Below are 22,325 nucleotides of genomic sequence, written 5' to 3' on the forward strand. Positions count from 1 at the left end.
TACATTGACTATTTTTTATTAAATTTATAAGGCAGATAATTATTAGAAATTCGCAAAAAAACAAAAGTCTTTTTTTTTTAAATATTAAAAATGAGAAAGTCGAATCAACTTACCTTCGATCACAATAAAATGTTTTATTAAAAATTTAAATTTTCTGGGAAAGACAAAAACATTGAACCATAGAGCCTCGTTTCATGTGTCAAGTTTATTTAAAATGTGTCATAAATGATAAATTGCTATTTGTCAATTTTTGTTATGACAGTTATAAGCAGGTTCTATTCTAGTTGTAATTATGTCTTTTTAAAAAATAAATGTTGTAATAACTAAGACCGATACAGTATTTTGTATATTATGCATGATAACAATTCACACGAGCAAGATGGCATTGTTTACGTTGATGAAAACATACCTGGCCCTGAGGATCAAACTAATGAGTATATTAGTTTAATAGAAAAATTTAATTCTCAACTTACACATAACTGTGATTGTAATGTAAAATGTAAAGAAGATTGTTGTAATTGTCTTCAAATTTCTGGTGGTGCAAATTATACTTCACATATCGAATCACAATATCTAGAGACATTTAAAATAAAGGAAGCGACAGGTTTGCATTGTTACCCAATAATTGAATGCAGTCAGCATTGCAAATGTTCAGAAAAGTGTGGAAATAGGGTTGTTCAGAAAGGACCAATAGATACACTGTTTGTGAAAACTTGTGACAATATTTTGAAAGGTTTAGGGTTATTTACAAGGGAATTTATTCGTAAAGGAACATTTGTATGTGAATATGCTGGAGAAGTCATAACAAAATCAGAGGCTTTACGTCGCCAAACATATAATCAAACACATAGTAAAATGAATTATATTTTTTGTTTAAATGAACATGTTAATGGAAACATTATCCAGACATTTGTAGATCCCAGCTTGTTCGGCAATATTGGAAGGTATATAAATCATAGTTGTGAATCTAATTGTGTTATAATACCGGTTAGAGTTGATTCTCCCATACCTAAACTAGCCCTTTTTAGCTGTGTAGATATATGTGCTAATGGTGAAATTACATTTGATTATGGTTCGAGTTATCTAACTAGTTCTACTGAATCAATTTCCAAAAATTTGAATGAAAGAAAGATATGCTTATGTAGAAGTCCAAAATGTAGGGGATTTATGCCATATGATATTTACTAGGATTATATTTTTTTAAAACATTTTTAAATTCTAGATAATCCAGTGTTTGATACCAATGATGAGTTGTCTATGTTACTGTAGTACATCAGAAAATGGCCCATATTGGCTATTTATTTAATAGTAAATTTGTTATATAGTTACTTAGATTCTTTATTGAGCAAGTTCAATTTCATAAGGCAATTTCAACCTGTGCATCTAGTTGACAGGTAGACTAATATTAGCGCAACCCGACATGGGTTGAACTAATTTTATACTGCACTGATATATTCTAAGAAATTTCCCTGCTTATTAGAAATGATTGTTTGATAAAAAAAATACAAATATAAAATTTTGTTAAGCATTGGTAACCCATGCCTATAAAAGAAAGATTTATATGTGATAAGTGATCTCCTGACATCTGCCTTTCACACTATGTTTATCTTTTTTGTATATTTTATGGTGAGAAAGGGATAAAAAATCAATTTGGTTTCATTAAAAAAATTATTTGAAATATATGTATTTTAATTGTTTAATTTATTTTATTTTCTTGCATAATATTATTTTAAAAAACCTTAATAATAAAAAAAAAAGAAATTTATTCACTTAACATATTAATTTAAATAGTAAGCATAAGTATATTTATGTTATAGTATTTATTTATTTATATATTCGTTTATTTTATTTAGTTTTTTTGTAACTATTTCATGTATGAGAAAGATGAAAAATATTAAAGCCAGTTTGAGTCATAATTCTGTCATCCAATATAGATCAAAAATTTGTCCACAACTTTAAGATTCATATTTGGGTAAGTTTAACTGTTAAGGTACTTAAGGCTTTTGTTAAAGTCAGTTGCTCCAACCACTCATTAGAAAATCTCTGCAAAAACCTATAGTTTTTTTCTAATCTGTAATAGATAAAAATAGGGTTTATGAGTTATTGATGGTAGCATTTATTTTTGTCTATAAGTTAAAAAAAGTCTCAATTAATAAAAATAATTCTGGAATGTCAGTGTAAAATAATGATCTGTAGGTGATTATGATTGTGTAACTTTCTCATTTGTCTAATGTACCTGATTATACAGCTGCAGATTCTGAGGTTTCCGGTTGAACTTGGCCCAATAAACGCTATTGAGAATTTCTTTTCACAAATACTCAGCAGCAGTGATGGAGGAATTTGGCAGTGTTGCATGGTTCATTTGGCATATCTCTGATAGCACGTAGAGTCGTGGGTACGATAGCGTCGATTTGCCATTCCATAGGATTATGCTTATGTAATAAAGAGCGCACTTCTGTGCACATACTTGTGCACTATAATATCATAAAGTTTGCTAAAAAAAATTAATCTTTGGTATTTTTATTTGATATTTAACAAACTTGTATTTATAACTTTACAAGCTTTGGCTTACATCATAATGAGTATAAAACTATTACAATACGTGTCTGTACGCAGTGGCGTAGCTATTTGGACATAGAAAAATCCGGCTCTCACCCCTACTAACTCATAGTGCCCTTCAAAATTATATATAGGAAAAAAAGTCCTTGTGAGCAGGGTCGAGGTTTTCCAGGCTTTTGCAAAGCTCTTTGCAAAGCTTAGGTAAGAGGGCCCCCTGATCGCCAGGGCCCTGATGTACTGCACGACCTGGCCCTATATCACTGTCTGTACGTTATAATTTTATACGTGATCCAAACTCCTATAGCATTTAGTTAGCAAATGCGCACGATGATGTTTTTGACAGCAAAATCATGAATGATATATAGGACGTGAACAATACACAAAGCAGATAAACAAATATACATTATTTAATTCAAGCTCCTAAACAAATATATACTATTTTCTTAAAACGCAACAAACAATAAGTAGCCTTCTATTGAATATCTACAGTATTTTTTTAATACCAGAGAAACATATTTTATTGAATTTCCGTGTTATCGTAACTGTTCTTTTCAAGATTTGACTTAGAATTAATAGTGAAGATAAAATAAAACAAAATTAAGTTCATCAAACGAGAACTCAAGTAATAAGTTGCAAAAATAGCTCGTAGAACTTGAGATTAGAAAACTAAGATAATATTATAAACTGCTCTATCGACTAAGAGTAAACGTGAAACCCAGATATTTTTTTATATGTCAATTTCTCGATTTTATTATTCATTTTACAAAACGAATCGTAAAATACTCATAGTATTACTTCGGTTATCAATTTTGTAGTAACAAATGTTTTTATCATCAACAATCATTAATATAAATTGTTTAGTTAAAGGAAAAGTTTCTTGGAATCATAATAAAGAATCCCAGGCTAAGCGCTGCGGAAAGTCCGGTTACCGAAAACAAATACCTAGATATAGTTCGTATACATATGTAGATGAGATATAGTCATATAAGCCGCGGCTCTGGTACTAACAAGTAACAAGTTCCACGCAGTTCGACGGAGGGGACACACGCTTGTTATCGGTCCACCATTAGTTGCTTTATAATTTACCTTCTATCAAGGAGTGAATGCGGAACGTGCCAGAGCTTGAGTGGCAATTGTTGCAATCATCTCATTGAGCATAAACAAACCAGTGAGTATAGTTTGGTTTTATATAAGTAACACAAACCGGCTGTGAATGAATTTTTTTCGTCTATAATACGTCCATGATTGCGGCACTATCATTTTAACACTATAATATGATCTTATAACTGTATTTTAAGGTGTGATAAAAATAGAAATAACGAGTACCTAACTGGTTTCAATATATATTTGCGAATACATTATATAATAATATGAAATGAATGATTTAACAATTCGATTGATTGATTGAGTATGACTGGAAAGTTTTTTTTTGTTATAGGTGACTAAATTAATACTAGAGTAAAATTAATAATATAAATGTATGTATAGTATGTTATACTATTAAACAATGTATGCCAACAACGTAGGCGCTTATATTTCATGCACGATTGTTCACGGACTTGTTTGTTTGGGTTAGTTATAAAGAGAAAACACAAATGTTCAGCTGTTATTTATTAGTCAAATTTATCAATATATATTATATCATTTTAATAGGGATTTAATGTATAGCTCACTGTATTAATTATTTCAAGTGTAAAGTGATTAGGTAATTTGAAAGTGGTTTGCGCATTTGAATCGTTGATTATATGAAATTAATTGCTTTTTTTTAAAGCTTTAACGCTTCATAAATACGTATATATTTGTTTTAATTGACTAATATTTGGATATTACTGTTTATTTATATTTATTTTTCTGAATATAATATGATATATGTAAATATAAAATATAGGATTTGTTTTGTTTTTCGCCATAAACGCTAATCGTAGTGAGATGGAACTTTTAAATAACAATATTTTTAATATTAACAATATGTTAACAAGTATTCTTTATTCGGCAACATTATACAGTCTTCATATTATTTATATGTTAAGTTTTTTTTTTTTGAGAAAATCGAAACCATTGCGCAACGACAAAATTAAAAGTAATTTAGTAAAGAAAAGTAAACATACTTAGTTAAGATTCGTTTGATTCATTGGTTACACGATATTACATTATCATTATTGAAATAAACAACGTTAAAGAATTATGCGTAAATAAACTAAGTATTTGTTAAATCTTGGTAGGGTTGACTTAACTTACTTAATATAAGAATATGTTATATTAATAATTGTTAATTTATATTTGAAGGAAGTGAGAATGGCTAGCTAGTTATATTAAATTTATTCTACTGGGTTTTGGTAATTTACCGTTTTTTCTAGTCTATAACTGTAATTAATTAATATTTAATGTGAAGCTTTAAATTCTTTAGCTCAGCAACACTGAAGTTATATTTATTTTTTAACGGTTCTACGGTTTAGGAACGTTTGTTTATTTTATAATTTCATTGCTAATTCCTCATTAGGATTTTTTGTTTACGCCTTCGGTATTTCACATAAAACGTTTATCGTAAAATTGTATGCATAGTCGTTTACACTATGGTTAATTAAAGAGGGAAAACACTTGACAAACTAAACGAAGAAATAAATAACACATCCAATATATGATAGCTTAATTTACATTTACTTCGTGAGTGACCTATGTAGGTACGTATCATAATAAGTTGGAAATCACTCTTGTTATCTCTGTATATTTATAAACAATATTTTAATATAACTTGTGTTTTCCCAATATGATTATTTCATTAATTAAATCACATTTTATTAGTATCAGCTGGTAGTAGGTATTTGGGTAAGCTCCAACAAGCTATACCTACCTATAGATATATCAGGTAACATTCATCAATAGTATATACATATATATATATTTATTTACATACCTATATAGATCTGAGATCTTATAAGAAATTGCAGGTATAAGGGATATAATATCTTATGTGCTAAGGTTTCCGGTGCATTACCGGTGTGAGAATTGGTTTCACAGTCCTAACGCCTATGGACGAAGATGTCCAATTAACACCAGTAGAGCTATTCTGTAAGAACAACGTTGACCTCAGCTCATAACATGATCATGATATTTCAGAAAATTATATGTAAAATGATACACGGATCAAAAATGAGTATTACAGTTGTAAGTTTACAGTTGTAGTAATATATCACGCTTAAGATACGCTGCTACTTCTAACAGAATACTAACGCAGGTGGCCTATATGTTTGTCCAACTTTCCGTTAAAACTAAATAGTTGCGCGTATTGAAATATACTTTGAAATTAAAAAAAAAAATCTGGAGCAAAAAATAAATGATATAGGTACCTATACCTTATGACATCTTGGCTAGTTAAATTGTAGTAAACAAACAATCTTTTAATATTCATTTATGTATGTATGTTATATGACGAATAAGTATTATGAATAGTATAAGATTAAATATGTATTTATTAACATTTTGCTTGTTATATCTGAACAATGATATAAGAAAAATAAATGTAAGTATCTGTGCAGAGTTGGACTGGAAATGAAGGACCCCGGGCTCTATAAAAATAGCACGAAATTTCAAAGATGGCACATTTAATTATTAGGATCAACCCTTTTAAAAAAAATACATATTATTTTTCTCTCAATAAGTAGATATAAACAATTGTACACATGAGTCAGGAGGTGCGGTCGTAAGCTAGGGTCAGTCTTGCAAACGCCAACTACAGTATAGAACTGTTCTGTTGTTAGTTACGTAGTCTATTCCTTACGAGTAAGAAATCCTGGTGTTAGACTACGGAGGGCTGTTCTTTTAAATTTATTTAACATGATTTATAGTGTTCTATGGATCAGATAATAATATAATCAGTAATCAAAATTAATCCTATATTTTCTGGAAGTTTTAATTTTGTTAGCACATAATGACAATATATACCACCTATTCCTAGATACATTTTGAGAATCGTAAATTATGTCTAGGAATGATTTTTAATATTCGACTTTATTTATATTTTATTTTAATTTTTCTATTCAATTGTTATTCTATAGATGTGTATAAATTAACCCTTTTAATCTTTAATGGTAGTAATTCATTGTTTCGTTTAAACGATAACAATAAACAAACAAATAGAATAAAATAATTATTGCTTTTGTTTACCTTTGGAATACATAGAATGAATTTGTCTCTTTGTTATCTCTTGCTTAACTACATTAACCCTTCAATGCACATCGTTGCCTACAGACATAGATATAAGACATAGACATAAGACGGAAATATACAAACATAACACGAAACTTCTAAACGCAATTGAAATGTCATTTTAATTGTAGATGAATCCAATCTGACTCCCTAAATCTGAGCACCTTAAAGTTTTAAAATACGCTTCTTATATTTAATAGAATAATATACCGTCAGTAACTAGCGTGAAGCTAAACAAAATGATGAATAATAATCAATTCCAAGTAAAACACATTATATTACTAAAATGTAAACACTTTACATAAATAGTTACCTAACTGTACTTTTTTCGAATACAATATTATGTTTGATGATGAATACCTACCAATAAGACCGTTAACACTGCTGCTCGAGTAAGAATTCAGTGACGCTAGCCCAGGTACGACATCACACTTTTTATTAGATTATACGTTCTCAAACCTCAAAACTGAGCCAACACGGTTCGGATTTGTTTATTTCATCTACGTGTTTAGATGAAACCTCAGGCAGCGGCAGGCGACGCGTTCAGTATGAGGGCCCCGTGCGCCTGTTCTATTCCTATTTTTATGACTCTTATGAACACTAGTTTAAATTAAGGAAACGTTTTTACAAACGAAGTACAATTATTTGGGGTCACCGTTGAGTCTATTACAATACAGATGGATGCAAACACCATAATTTCTCAATATATTACAAACCACCCCACGCTCGTCCCAACGACGTAAAAGTTAATCACTTAATTGCATGAGGACTTAAATTACTATTAAAACAAAGCGGAATTTAATTTTAAAGAACATTTAAGATTTTATTTTAAATATCTCGGAATCTCTGAATTTGAATTTGAATTGAATTTGAATTATGTTGAATTTTGTTATAAATTATTATGGCCTATACTTAACAATAAAATTAATAAAACAGAGACAGGAAAACATCTGTTATTATGTACCTACTTTGGGCGACTGTAGGAGGAAAAACTCTTAGATACAAAATCTTTAAATACAAAAAAAAAAACAATGATTAATCTTATTTTTTAAGTTTGTATTATGTGTGCAGATTTTTTTTGCATAATGTGTTATCATTAATGACCTAAAACCAAAACAAAAGTTTCCAGATTGATAAATTTAATCATTCATACAAGTACTACATGTAGATGTATTGTTATCTTTTTAAAAGTTTATATAAATCTGGCGAAATTATTTATTCATTATATAAGTACATACTAATTATTATTATAGATTTTTTGTACTATCAAATATAATAGAATTTACTAGAACTAGATCAAAGAGAATGAGATTTAGACATAGACAATTTTACTACTTTTTACTAATTTTATGTATCCCAAACAGTTGGTACTACATCTTATACATATTTACATAGTATTTTATATGTAAGTATCTAAATATTATATAATCACTAATTACACATTTATATGATTTCCTTGAGCCGAGATGGCCCAATGGTTACAAAGCGTGCATCTTAACCGATGATTTCGAGTTCAAACCCTGACAGGCACCAATCAATTTTCATGTACTTAATTTGTGTTTAAAATTCATCTCGTGCTCGGCAAGGAAGGAAAACATTGTGAGGAAACCTGCACGTGTCTAATTTCAACGAAATTCTGCCACATGTGTATTCCATCAACCCGCATCGGAGCAGCGTGGTGGAATATGCTCCAAACCTTCTCAAAGGGAGAGGAGGCCTTAGCCCAGCAGTCGGAAATTTACAGGCTACTAATGTAATGTAATGTAAAATATTTTCCTTGTCTTTTTGTAAACTAATAAACTGTTAAATTATTGTTCGGTATTTTATAATATTGTATCACACTATACTCACTTAATATTAAGAAAAATATCCGTAATCTGACGTCCTACGGCTACGGCCCTAGCCCTCGCCATATCTTTTAAGTCCCAGGTGTTTCGCCGCTTTTGCGATCCCACTACAGATTCCTGCTGGACCATGACGATTACGTAAAAAGTGATTAAGGCAATCTACGGCGATCTCACGTTAAGTATCGCCGACGAGATATTCCGCAGGAAGAGGTTTTATCCGATTCTGCATCAGTATCCGACACTCTGCTGCCCACTCACGGAGTTCATTTACGTAAAAAATGTATATATGTATTTTATTTTATTTTAAAAAGTCAGCTGTCAAATTATCTGATGATGTCACTCAGAATTTAATCACTAACTCTGTAAGCATCTTCGTAGTCAATGCGTGACCAATCAACGTATCTAAGATGTTATTAGTGTCAAACCCTAAGGTTTGATATCCCTAAAAAATTAAATTCAAATAAAAGTTTATACTCTTAAATACGCGAACCTGACCGAGATGTTTAAATTACCCTTACAACTAGTTAAAAAAAGTATCAGGTTTGCCTTAGCATAAAACCTCTCTCCTGATTTATGTTAACTAAATACAAAGTTGCGGGAAATCGAGCAAATTCAAAATGATAGTAATTATTAGATACAATATACTTACAAATCTTTACTGTTATACCGACAAATTACAATATACAAAACAACAATTACAATCATTTAACTTATAATTGGATCATGTTGAATTGATTACATTAAGTTAATTCGAAATTAAAAATGAATATACACATTAAGTAAAGTAGATATTTGTACTTAGCCTTCTCAAGAACATCTTAATTAAAGCTTCATTGAATAGTATTTGTGATAGATTTGCTGACGATACTTAACAAATATTTAGAACGACTCAAGCAGTGCAATATCTCTCCCGAGCGTCTCGTCTATAGCTATCACCGCCTTCTTCGCCATAGTAGTGAAGTCTATTATTAATTGCGAGCTACAAAATCTGCTGGTACCTACAAAAATACCAGTTGATTAGCGATCGCCAGTATGGTTTTGTCAGGGTCGCTCATCTGGTAATCTAATTTACCTGACGCATGATTGGAAACAAATAAGTCGAACGTGGGAAGCATTAGCAGTCAGTTTGGGCAAAGCGAAATCCTTTGATTTGATCGATCGATATATATGTTAAGTCAAAAAGCAATAAAATAGAATATCTAAGTTAGCCAGTTGCCCCCCATGGACAATATGTTTTTCCTTCTCCTTCCCGATCCGAGGGACTAGACGATCGAAGTGCTCTTCGAAACCTCAGTGTGCCTAATTCGCGAGGTACACAAGGGGCCGACAACGATGACCGCCTGCAAGTAGAGGTACACGATGATGTAAAAGTGCTCCCTTTATAGCGTGTCAAGGCAAAGTTTTGAGCGATGACAATATTCAGACTTATCGTCAACACGCCACTGAGAGGCTTCTACCTGCTCCGACAGAGATCACGACAACAGTCGACCACCCCTGTGTATACATTAGTATACCATTATTTTTAACAAAAACACTATCTTCTACTTTTGGAAAAAACTGTTTTACCGCTTATGTCAATTAATTTTATTTTATGCATATATATATTATATATATACACATATAATTAACTATTAGAGAAACGCTAATAATATACTTGATGAAATAATGAGTTTTCCTTTTCCTCAGATTGCTAAAATGCAGCCTAGATGGCTGTCCGTGGTGTGCTGCGTTTCCATTTTTGTGGTCAACGGGTATGCAGCCGCAGTGCCAACACAAGATACATTTGTAGTCGCTAAGGCTGAAGGCGAAGTTAGTGCTCATTTCATTCGTTTACTTTAATTTTCAATAGAGCTTTAGAACCGATAAATTTATGTAGGAAAAAAAATCTAAGAAATGTTTAATGAACATTTTAAGAGCATTGCAAAGCTCGTTCCGCATACTAAATTGTCAGATGGAGATATAAACGAGTGTATAATGGTAGTAGAAAATGAATGTACGACAAACTTTATTTCTTAAGGGCACTGAAACATCAGAAGTGACTACAGAGGAGCCAAGTGCACCAATCAAGCTGACGAAAATGGAGGTGAACTCCGAGGTATCGCTGCGTTACGCACACACCGCCGTCGTCACCTACGTCCGCAACCCCTCGCGCCGTTCCCAACAAGCTACGTTTCACGTACTTTTGCCAGAAACCGCATTCATAAGCGGATTCGTTATGTACGTATTGAATTGTATTTCAGGTGTTCCATGAAAAATGTTATAAGAATCTCAGTGCATATGTGTAATTGTTTTCTTACCTTGTATTTGTAACTAATACTGTACGGAATTGTACTGCAAAACTGTATTTTTTGTTTAGTAATAGGAATATTTCGTTAATAAAATCGTATTGCGGATAGAATTTTGACTGTTAAAAAGAGGTACTATAAATTATAATACTTATATTACTTGTAGGAGACTAAGCGGGAAATCTTATAAAGCCTATGTAAAGGAAAAAGAAGAAGCTAAGAAAATCTACAGTGAGGCTGTCTCTCAAGGAATTGGTGCTGCTCATATAGCAGCTAAGTAAGTAACACTTTTATACTGTCCACGGCTTCTATATATATCCTTTATGCTACCATGGCAAGGTTTGTTCATATTGGCCTTCATCCAAAAATAAATTTTATCCTGGTATATATTTACTTCAATTATATAACAGTTAAAGTCAAGTGTTTCATTTTAACTGACTTGCTTATAAAAAATACAACTCCTAATGATTTCCTAGGAATGGTATATTTCCCAAAATTTACAACTCATAAGCAATAATTTGTTAACAAGTGGACAAAGACAACTCCCTTGAAATATCTAATATAATAAAACCTACCTTATAAAATAAAACTTAGCTAATAATATAAACTAATCAAATGCTATTGACATCTCTTAAACAGGGCCCGAGATTCAAACCACTTTACAGTGTCAGTAAACGTGGAGCCCAACACCGAGGCGATGTTCAACCTGACCTACGAAGAGTTGCTAGTGCGACGCAACGGAGTGTACAACCACGCCATCAACCTACATCCTGGCGCGCTCGTGCCCAAGATGGAGGTGACCGTGCACATCAAGGAATCGCAGAAGATCTCGCTGCTGAGGGTTCCGGAAGTGAGGACCGGAAATGAAATTGACGCTACCGAGAATGACGCTCGTGAGATTTATTTTATTTTAAAAGACGAGCTTTAAAATGAAAACAAAGCTAAGTTGTGATCATCAACAACATTTAAGTGAAATTTGTTTATTTGGCCTACTTTAAGTATTTTTATAAAATATTGATCAATTATGTTTAAACTGAATGCAATTATTTTGTTTAAAATATTTATCCTAATATATTTGCAAAATTTTCAGATAATTCGAAGGTTGTTATACAAAAGAGCGATGATGAAAAAGAGGCGACCATAACTTTTACACCTGATCTCGAAGAACAAAAACGACTAATGGCTGTTTATGCGGCAAGTTACTTTTATTTTTATTTATTTTCATTAGGACAACCAACAGTAGATACAATAACAATATAAAAAAATTACGTTTCAAAATTATCTAGACAAAAATTAAAAAAATATTGATATTGGGCGATAATTAGTAATTAACTCTTGTTTACCACATTTATAAATAGGAACAATGCGTGCCTCTTTCCAAAATTCAGAAAATTATCCAGTTTCTAACGATCTGTTATAAATTATCGATAGTGGTAAGCATATTGTCTTAGCACAATTAACTAGAAATATTGCAGGAATATTATCAGGCCCAGGTCCCTTGGCTATATCAAATCTTTTTATTTTATTATAGACATCTTCTCGCGTAATTTTAAAGTCTTCAATTGCATTATGTGGACTGAGATCTAGGTAATGAGACACGCTATCATCAATAGCATATGTCGAGAAAAAGTGAAATTCAGTAGCTTTAATAGAAAATTAATTAATTAATTTAAGGTTAATTTAGTGGTAGTAAAGAATATTTTAGTTAATACCGTAACAATGCATGGAAAAAAATACTGAAATGGCAAATCTTATCATTGCAGGACAAGATCAAAGAGTCAGCATCATCATCACACAACTGGTACTCGAGACAAAGTGATGACGATAAAACGACTGGTGTCCTCGGACAGTTTGTCGTTCAATATGACGTGATCCGTCCCGAAAAGGGGGAAATTTTGGTAATTTCACGACTACGTAGTTTATATATTTCCGATTTTTACATATTAAGCTGATCATATTGAAATTGTTTAGTGTTTATCTTAAAATAAATATATCTAGATGTTTATTGCTTTTGCCATATAATAAATATATCTTGACTGATTGTGATGATGTCATTTTGACTTTCTTTGGCGACAGCCGTCAATCTCAAGGTAGACTAGCCGACTACGTGCACAAGCGCAAACATGCACACGCGCTCACTGTTTCTTCACTTTCATAATCAGTTGCGACGGCAAATCCAACAAGATTGAAAAGAGCGCAGGCGCAGGACCAACGGCTGTATGTGCTTTCCGAGGCACAGGAGTGTAAACACTTCTAGACATCAGGCTATTAATAAGATTTCTATTGAAAAACCCAATAACTTTTTAACCCCGGAAATCGGGATCAGCAGCCTTTTATCTAGCCACTAGACCAACGAGGCAGTCAACGATACAAATTTAAAGGAGGAAGTGTGAAATGGAGTTTTTAATTGTATCCTTGTAATCTGTTTTTGAATCAGGTAAACGACGGTTACTTCGTACACTTCTTCGCACCGCAAGAGCTGACGCCGCTGAGTAAACTCGTGGTGTTCGTGTTAGATACGTCTGGCTCGATGAGCGGCCGTAAGATAAAGCAGCTTCGTTCCGCTATGCACGCCATTCTCGCCGATCTGCGTGTCACTGATTACTTTAGCATCGTCGAGTTTAACAGCAATGTTAAGGTTAGTATTCAGAGACTTAAGTTAAGAGGTAAGTTTTGGCTATGTGTATCGAGTATAAAGTATATATATAGTATACCATATTATTTATTACGTGTGAGAATAATAATAATTAATAATAAGTTAGAATAATAATAATAAAAATGACTCAGAAGTATTGAAATATACGCATACCAGTCTAGAAGCTGTGTTGCCATAATATATTTAGCTTTTATATTATTAACTTAAAATGAATGCTGATTAATGTGTGAATTTTAATCATTAAAACCATTTTCATATAGAGTGATTCATTTGTTTATTTATCTTTATATAACGCAAAATACAAAACTGCCAATACACAGAATTTATCCATTGGTTAGGTACACAAACTTGCGGAAGCGCTCGAGGAGCCATCACGACCGCATTACGAATGGAGCGCCGTGGAGTTGCCCGTGACGCTCGTGTCGCCCGCGCTCGCCACGCCCGACAATATTGCTAAGGCGCAAGTCATCATATCTAGGCTCTCTGCTGGTGGCGGTATGTTTGATGTAACACAAGAGAACATATATATATATGTATATATAATTGCAAAGTTTGTTTAGAAAAAGATTAAGAATATATACAAACATTCAAATCTGGAGAGAATATATAATTTCAAGAAAATTCTTTGCGTGTAGGAACCAACATCCACAAAGCTCTCGACGTAGCTGTAGATGTCATTAATAAGGCATATAAACCAAGTCAAACCGACTCCAGCACTGCCGTCAATCAGACGACAACAGAAACGGTAGAAAGAATTAATGGTACGTACCTATTCATTTATATTGATTTTTGTCATTCATAATAATCGGTTTAATCTTTAAAATATTAAATATCGTTTAAAAATATTACAGATGAGTTACAGCCGATTATCATCTTCTTGACCGACGGTGATGCGACCATGGGAGAGACTAACCCGACACGTATTCTTTCTTACATCACCGAGAAAAACGCTGGCGAGAAGAAGGCTTCAATTTATTCCCTCGCTTTCGGTAATTGAAACCATGTTTTTTAATAAACGAAATGGTATACATTTCATTGAAAAATCGTTATCACATTCACATCGCCTGCACCAGGTCAGGACGCGGACCGCGACTTACTTCGCAAGCTGTCGCTGCGCAACGAAGGCTTCATGCGCCAGATCTACGAGGCGGCCGACGCGGCGCTGCAGTTGCGACACTTCTACCAGCAAGTCTCGTCGCCGCTGCTGGCGCACGTCAAATTTGTCTACCCGCCCAACCAGGTGTGTGTTGCTGTGATGGTCTTTAAATTTGACGATGTGTGTATTGTCAGGAAAAGGAGTAGAGATGGGTCGTGCCTAAAAATTAAGGTGTTCTCCTAGCGACACCATATGCTCATAGCTTCTTTGAATTTATGAAACAGATTATTTGAAAATAATTCCTTCGCTTTTGGCATTATAAATATGCAGGTCAAAGCTGGGTCAGTGACACGACACACGTTCGATGCGATGTTCGCGGGTGGGGAGACGGTAGTGGCGGGCAAGCTGGAGCCGGGCGTGCAGGAGCTGGACCCACAAGTGACCGCCTTCTGCTCGGACGACGACCACCATGGCAGGGTACCAATGCAATTAATTATTAATGGTGACTTTGACGCTCTCTGTGATACCGTAAATATAATGTGGGTGTATATACTGCGTGGGGGCCATATTTGGAAAACAATAACAGTTACTGCGTTATTTAACGTCTCGTGTTGTACTTGTAATTGTTGTTGTATTTTGACAGTAAAAAAATAATAAATTAATATCGATCGCCAGAAACGTTACGAAGTGAAGAATAAGGTGAAAGTGAGTGAGAAGAAGGAGGAATACCTTCCACTGGAGAGGCTGTGGGCGTACCTCAGTATCAAACAGCTTTTGGACGAGCGAGACGCACACGAGCAAGATGCCACCAAAGAAGAGAACAGTCCCGAGAAGCGTGCATTGGCCATAGCTCTTAAGGTGACAAAGCAAAATTAGTTTTTTTAATGCAGTAAGAAAAGTTAAGTGACACCTGGATCTTGGAGCGGATGATATTTGATTCCCCAAGGGCATCAATCATCTCTCTTTCATCATCTCATTCATTCAAGCTATCATTCGGTTTTTATTATTAATAAATATTCGTTTAATTTTTAGTATGAATTTGTGACGCCGTTAACCTCACTTGTAGTGGTGAAACCAAATGCTACCAGTGCTGTGGATACGGAGTCCGCTGACAAGCCTGGTAAGTGGAATTGAGTAGACCAATAACTCCTAATTCATAAGATTAGAATTATATTTGATTTCTAATCCATGTACTATTTCGACAGCGTATGCCTTGCCGCAACGACCCTTCCTTCAGCCAATATTCGGCGCCGGTGAGTATCATACTTTGTTTTTCATTCTGAACAACAACTTAATAAATTTCTGCTTAAAATCAATTTAAACTATTTATTCATAAACTACATTTTATAATTATTTAATCAAACGAAAATTATATAGTTATTTTCATAACATTTTTATTTTTATATATTTTTAGTTTAACTAGTATAAAATAGGAGAAACGTTTTTAAATAAAGGCTAGTATAAAATTAAATTATTGAACAAATAATTTAAATATTCTTGTATGGAAAGTATTAAAGAGTAATTTTTTTTTCAGTTCCACTTAGTTCTTCCTTCGCTTCTTCATCTTTAGGCTTGAATTCTGGTAAGTTAAAATAAAATTAGATTTATATCAACATGTCATAATTCATATTTCATTTTTATTTCATTATTATCTTAGCCGATTCCAATGGCAGTAGGGCTAATGATAATAAAAAACTTTGTAGTTGACTGCACACCTTGGGAATGATATGATCGCTTCCAGGCTGTTCCAAATAACTAAAATTGTACATGGAAAATGGTTAAAAAAATATATATATATCCCGCTGAGTTTCTTTCGCCGGTTCTTCTCAGGTCCGAGGTGCTAAATTCCGAACCGGTGGTAGATTTTTGACAATCAATAAACAAGTGCAAACACTTCTATATTGAATAAAGATTTTTGACTTTGACTTTGACTTTGACATTGATATAATAGAATGTTCAAGATCTAAAATAATCTATGGTATTTATTATGGAAAAAATTGAATGGAATCGTGAAAAAATTGAGCTATCCAAATTTGCTATAGGAAATTTGGAAAGGTTTAAAGTTTAAATGATATTATAGTATAAATAAATATATATTCATTAAGAACTGTATGTATCGAGTTATATAACCTAAGGTTTTTTGATCTTTACTTGTCCTGCATTTGTATTAATTATTTCGATAAATGTCGATAAATCATCACAATATCTCATCATGTTTTTCCAATTGCTTAACTAAGAGGCTTGGATAATTACTTATTCATATTTAAATATGTAAGGCCGTGTTATGCTTACAAGTTAATGACCCAAATTGCATTGTTTTAACGCTGGTCGAATGTTAATTGGCATGAATGCACATTGCATATGTTTTTTTTTATTATTAAAACTTTCTGCATTTATCATTTATGTAACATTTGACAATATTTTTTTAGAGATAGCAGTAGTACAAATGTTAATATATTAAACGTTTCGTTCTATGTTCTATAAGAGATAATCAGAATTGCGTCAAGTGACCTCATTATCATGTTTATCTGAAACAGTAGCCTTTGTAAATACTCTTAAAATGTATTCATACGAAAAGCTTTAGTATTGATTCTAAAAATAATATAATAACTGCATAACAACCACGAAACTATTGTTAAAATGATGAATGGCGAAAAAATTTGTATCTTTAAAGCATTTAATAATATACAACATTGAAATATTTCTTCTGATAATAATAAATTAATTGAAACTAGTTTTTTATTGCAAAAGTTTCAAATAATTACTTTAAATTATAAATATATATATTTCAAAAATAGTTTTGAGATGAAAACAAGATGAAGCGAGCGTAAGAGAGGCATGAGCAGAAAAGCAGTATTTTTTTTAATTTTTAATTTTATTTTTTTCATTCGAATTCGTATCAACATTGAGCACTAGCAAGTTGAACAGGTCCTCAAAAAATAGAGAATAGAAATAGAACTTATTTTTGTGTTTTGCGATGATTTGTTCCGATTATGATCGATGATTTTCTTTGGTCCAAAACTTAAATAAGGTTGTTATTTTAGGCCCCCTAGTATTGAGCGGGCAAGCATACCAACTTGCTCTCGGCGGAGCCGATGACTTGCAACTAGAGGAGGAGGACCCAGAATTAGGTATGGGTGAGACTTCTACTGCGCCTGCGTCTCCAACAAAAACAAAAGAAAAAATCTCACTTTTGAGTGGTCGACTAAAGTGTTGTTGTCCAATCTTTTATATTTACCTTAATGTTACGATATGTTTTGTTACTGTTGAAGACTGACAAAAAAATTGGAAACAGTGGCAAACGAAGAAATTGAATTATTTCAGTGGAGACGCACTAATTAGAACGACGGACGGCTAGATTTAAGAAAGGAAACTTTATTATTTTTTCAATAACTTTTATTGAAAAAATACATTTCCTCGTACTCGACTCGTACTGATATGTTATACAAACGTTACATATGACGGATATAATAGTGACAATGGCATGTTTGCAGGCGTAAAATAGCATGTGTAGGTACAATTTCACAAACATTAAATAATGTGTTTTTACCAATGCTTGTTTCATGGGATGCACATACACAACCAACGACTCATTTGATATAGTTCAATAATTATTGAATAATATTGATTTTATGTATTTATAACCTTATTTTGGTTCCTTAGGTTATTCAAGTCGTTCAGAAAATCGAGGCTTCGTAAGATATGGTAAGTTTAAAGAGCTTCTATACTTTTGAATGAATTTTATTTTTCAAAATGCTAGGAAAGATCTAACGATACAAATTTTGTTCTCTCTTAGCAATTCCACAATCTGCATCTTATGGTGAGTTAAAGCATAAAAAAGACTAAAGCATTAATTAAAATATCAAAGTATTTCTCTAGAGTCAATAGAATATTGAGATTTGAAGCAAAGATCGCGGGCTTTAAATCGAGCAAGTACAACTGAGTTTCTTCGTTCTTGTATATATATCGTACCAGTACCAGCGGATGTGCTCGCATTTTAGAGGTTGATCGTCAGTAGTTAGGTATAAAAAACTTGTCCTTCCTTGGAGTTCAAGTTTGCTTAATACCAAATTTCAACAAATTTGATTATGTGGTTTGGCTTTGAAAGACCAATAGAGCTACTTTCGCATTTACAAAATTGGTATAGATTTTTAGTTTCTTTCTTCTTCTTTATTTCAATAGCTTTATGTGTTATCGGTAAACAAAACTACTCCCCAGGATATAAACGTTTTGTAACAGATGAATAAGTAGTTACTTCTTTTTTTTTAGTTTTGATAGTAGATTTAAATATGTATTTTTTTTATTATTTATATTTATTTTCCCCAGGCCTTGACCTACCAGACGGATTTTTGGTCAGGCGAAAAGGTAAGTAACCTAAGAATAAATCTGTTGGATAAATATTTATAATTACAAAAAATATCGATGAAATTCCTTTTGGATGGTCTCACAGGTAATTCAAAAACAAGATGGCGATTAAATTCAACTATTACTCAATTGATCGTGTGATTAAACTACCTTTAACACTCAAACATTTGTTTGAGTAAAAAAACGAAGAAAAGCTATATTAAAACAACTAGAGTCAAAGACTGAAAAGTTGACAACAACCAATTTAATTTGGACAAAAACTATCGTCGCGACCGACGGGGTTCTTATTTCGAGGTTGGACTATGAGTGCACAATGAGGGTTAAGGAAATGAAATTCTTTTCAAAATAGGTGTTTTTACTAATACTAAGACTAAAATTTGTTCATATAATCCGCTAACCCCTAACCCTATCAACGTGCCATCACAATCAACCATTTTTCTACACTAACTTTAAGGTAAGACAGTATTTTTTGATATTTTCATATATTGAAAGAGATAAAATATGCGAATAGGACATTGTAATTTTTACCGACTTATTACAGAATCAGAATAAAGACCATGGATTTTCCGCCAAAGGAGTATCTGTATTTCATACGCGGAAAAAATAGACTCACTGCAGATACACACACCTACATTTGAAAAAGAAATTTTGCAGATTGATAACAGTTTTACAGCAGCTCTAGGAACTGTTAAAGAATCGTGAGAAAATAACCTAAGAAAAACAGACGAAAGAAACTACTGCAGTTCTATTGTTTATATATGATTAATATTAAATTTGTTGCCATATATAATAAATCCTTCAATTTCATTTTAGTACATTTGATTATCTTATTTTCCTTACCCTATGCTTCCAGTGGTTTTTAACTTAAATCAACTCAACATAAAATAAAATTTAAGTTTAAATTAGATAATTTGGGTGGTTCTGTAAAAGTCACTTCGCATCTCACTCATAAAATGTTGACAACTTTATGATTTACTGTGATACGCCATTTTCACACGTGGATTTAATAAATTTCAAAATTATTATAGTCGAAGTGGCATATGACATTCTTGAATTTTACTCTCGTATTCTGCGTCTAGTTTCGGGTTTATTAATATAGAATCTATATCTATAATAATCTATCTACAGATCGGAAATTAAACAGAGTATGCTTTCGTTTTAGTTTGGAAGATTGAACATTTTCGGTGGAAAGGTTATAAATGAAACAGAGCGCAATTTACTCTTGAAAACATGCCATCGTCACACGTTTTTATTATATTATATTCATTTTCAAACTAAAAGAAAAAGTTGTGTGTGAAGAACACAGTGGAACACACACAGTTTAGTTGAACTATTCAAAGACAATAAGATATTCATATAGTTTTTCACTATTTTGACATATTCCTAAAACATTTTTTAAATTTATTTTTCTACTTTGAAAATGAATATAGGATTTTATTAATAATAAGTTACATCATAAGTTGAATTATGAAATAGAAGTTTTGACCTTTTTATTCTTATTCTCTCAATTACATCGTTTGTAACTTTGACAATTTTTTTTAATTGTAATAATGTAAATAAATATCTAATTGTAGAATGTAAGTGTGTAATAAATGTTTTCTTTTTTTTAAATGTCGCAGAGGCTATGCATTCTATCACCTATTTCCATCCTACTACTGCTGTCATTCCGTGGTTCACCTCGCCGGCTCCTGCCGTTGCCACGACTGAATCTCTGGAAGAGGCCTATCACTTACAAGGCTACAGTTGGGCATTGAACCTGATTGACAGCAATACTAATTCATTGGAGTTTGTAGCAAATGGGAAGAATGTTACACTAGAACTTTCAAAGTCTAACACTGTAAGTTATTTCATGATTTACAATGATGGTGTCGTTTGTTTATGTAGATGAAATCAGTAATGGTTTTATATAATTAATTTAAATAAATATATATTTATAAATTATAAATATTCAGGTCCCTAAGGCGAGCGACGGCGACAGCGAGTGCGCGCACGGAGCGGACGAGGCGGCGGGCGCGGAGGGCGGCGTGTGCGTGTATCTCACGCGCTGCGTCGCCGCCAGAGACATCAGCGTCGACGAGTACCGCAATAAGTACTGCATCGTCGAAAACAAGTAAGGAAATATTCAACGGGAGTCGAGTTATTTTGGCAATATTGGAGGAACAAAAAGTTATTTTAAATTACTGTCACGTTAAGTTAGTGATAACCGAGTATCCACCATCATTTAGTTTTGTTTGTGACGCTACCTGATTTTTTTATAGGAGAACAACAACTATATATAGTCTATCATCTCTCAAATATGTATTCATAAATAATACATTCCAGTTTTTCTATTAAAAATGTTTGCAATTAATTACTTTACTTACTTTTACAGATACGCTGGAGTCTGCTGTCCGAGGAGCAAAGTAGATACAACAACACCTTGACCTTAAAAAGGATATCCTATTAAGAAAAATATTTACATCACTTCATATGTAAAGTGCCATTTTAAAGATAATTATTGTTAAAAGGTGCATTTAGGAATAAGTTTTATATAAAAAATATCCTAAGATAAAATAAAATACTGTTACTATTTGCAAGTTTTTCAATAACCCTATCTTTTAAAAGTAGTGGTCATTCAATTAATAGGGATTTTATAACAATTTGGAATCTACTGTTCCAAATTAAATAAGAGATTATGTCTACCTCGAGAATAGAAGGTCCCCAACGGCAGGTCTCTGACGGCTGCTTAGAATCAGTTACAAGAAACAAAATACACAGGCAGGTCAACGTCTGCCGGGTATTATTAATATAATACTAGTAATATAATTAATAAATTAAAAACTGATCAACTGATTTTAATTTTTTACACCTATGGAAATCTTTTTCTTCTCTCCCAGAGTAACATAGGGCATATTATATTTATAAAAAATCCTAGGAAAATAACAATAATGTAAAACATGTATCAAAAATTTGAATCTAAGTTATTCGGCGTGCGCTGCCAATTATTATTGATATATAAAATAGTGTTATGAATGTTTGCAAAACTCAAATTACCTACAAATACAAGATTAAATCTTTATTCTATAATTAGTACAAAACAAAGTCTTCAATATTTCTCCAAAAACGCTATTTTTCTTGGCATGGCTATTGCTACACCTTAGTTAGGAAATACCACATCGAAACAATGTACTAAATGTCGTACTCCTTAAAGAAGCTTACAGAATAGTTCGCAATGGCATGATTCTGTCACTCATAATATTTGACTGACAAACTATTTTTTATTAATACATTTTTTAAAAAAGCTACAGTTCGTTTGCTTTGTAATAAGCAAC

At 32.4% G+C, this 22,325-nt stretch overlaps 2 protein-coding genes and 1 long non-coding RNA gene across 3 annotated transcripts; all 3 read left to right on the top strand.

The window, feature by feature from the left end:
- Positions 1–188: 188 nt before the first annotated feature.
- LOC125072826 (histone-lysine N-methyltransferase SETMAR-like) lies at positions 189–1,616 on the top strand. The gene has a single exon (XM_047683535.1). The coding sequence runs from the start codon at positions 352–354 to the stop codon at positions 1,186–1,188; it is 837 nt and encodes a 278-aa protein (XP_047539491.1). The 5' UTR covers positions 189–351; the 3' UTR covers positions 1,189–1,616.
- Positions 1,617–3,561: 1,945 nt separating this feature from the next.
- Positions 3,562–21,545, top strand: LOC125074273 (inter-alpha-trypsin inhibitor heavy chain H3-like). Its single transcript, XM_047685565.1, has 24 exons — positions 3,562–3,727; positions 10,299–10,421; positions 10,630–10,829; positions 11,064–11,174; positions 11,537–11,790; positions 11,988–12,091; positions 12,661–12,795; positions 13,335–13,535; positions 13,892–14,048; positions 14,189–14,314; positions 14,405–14,542; positions 14,627–14,793; positions 14,980–15,126; positions 15,325–15,507; positions 15,682–15,769; positions 15,855–15,902; positions 16,184–16,231; positions 17,694–17,786; positions 18,313–18,354; positions 18,446–18,469; positions 18,976–19,014; positions 20,634–20,851; positions 20,967–21,124; positions 21,386–21,545. The coding sequence occupies exons 2-24, from the start codon at positions 10,308–10,310 to the stop codon at positions 21,435–21,437; spliced, it is 2,847 nt and encodes a 948-aa protein (XP_047541521.1). The 5' UTR covers positions 3,562–3,727; positions 10,299–10,307; the 3' UTR covers positions 21,438–21,545.
- On the top strand, positions 19,021–19,831 carry LOC125074292. The gene is made up of 2 exons (XR_007120100.1): positions 19,021–19,468; positions 19,556–19,831. It is a non-coding gene; the product is annotated as an uncharacterized LOC125074292 (long non-coding RNA).
- Positions 21,546–22,325: the final 780 nt, after the last annotated feature.

This window comes from Vanessa atalanta, chromosome 2 (assembly GCF_905147765.1).
Source record: "Vanessa atalanta chromosome 2, ilVanAtal1.2, whole genome shotgun sequence".
In the NCBI taxonomy this organism is placed as follows: domain Eukaryota; kingdom Metazoa; phylum Arthropoda; class Insecta; order Lepidoptera; family Nymphalidae; genus Vanessa; species Vanessa atalanta.

Bases quoted from the DNA above. Each gene is read 5' to 3' on its own strand.
- LOC125072826 (XM_047683535.1), top strand. From the start codon at position 352: ATGCATGATAACAATTCACACGAGCAAGATGGCATTGTTTACGTTGAT.
- LOC125074273 (XM_047685565.1), top strand. From the start codon at position 10,308: ATGCAGCCTAGATGGCTGTCCGTGGTGTGCTGCGTTTCCATTTTTGTG. The intron at 14,543-14,626 runs GTAATTGAAACC...CGCCTGCACCAG, and splicing joins AATTTATTCCCTCGCTTTCG to GTCAGGACGCGGACCGCGAC. The intron at 19,015-20,633 runs GTAAGTAACCTA...TAAATGTCGCAG, and splicing joins ATTTTTGGTCAGGCGAAAAG to AGGCTATGCATTCTATCACC.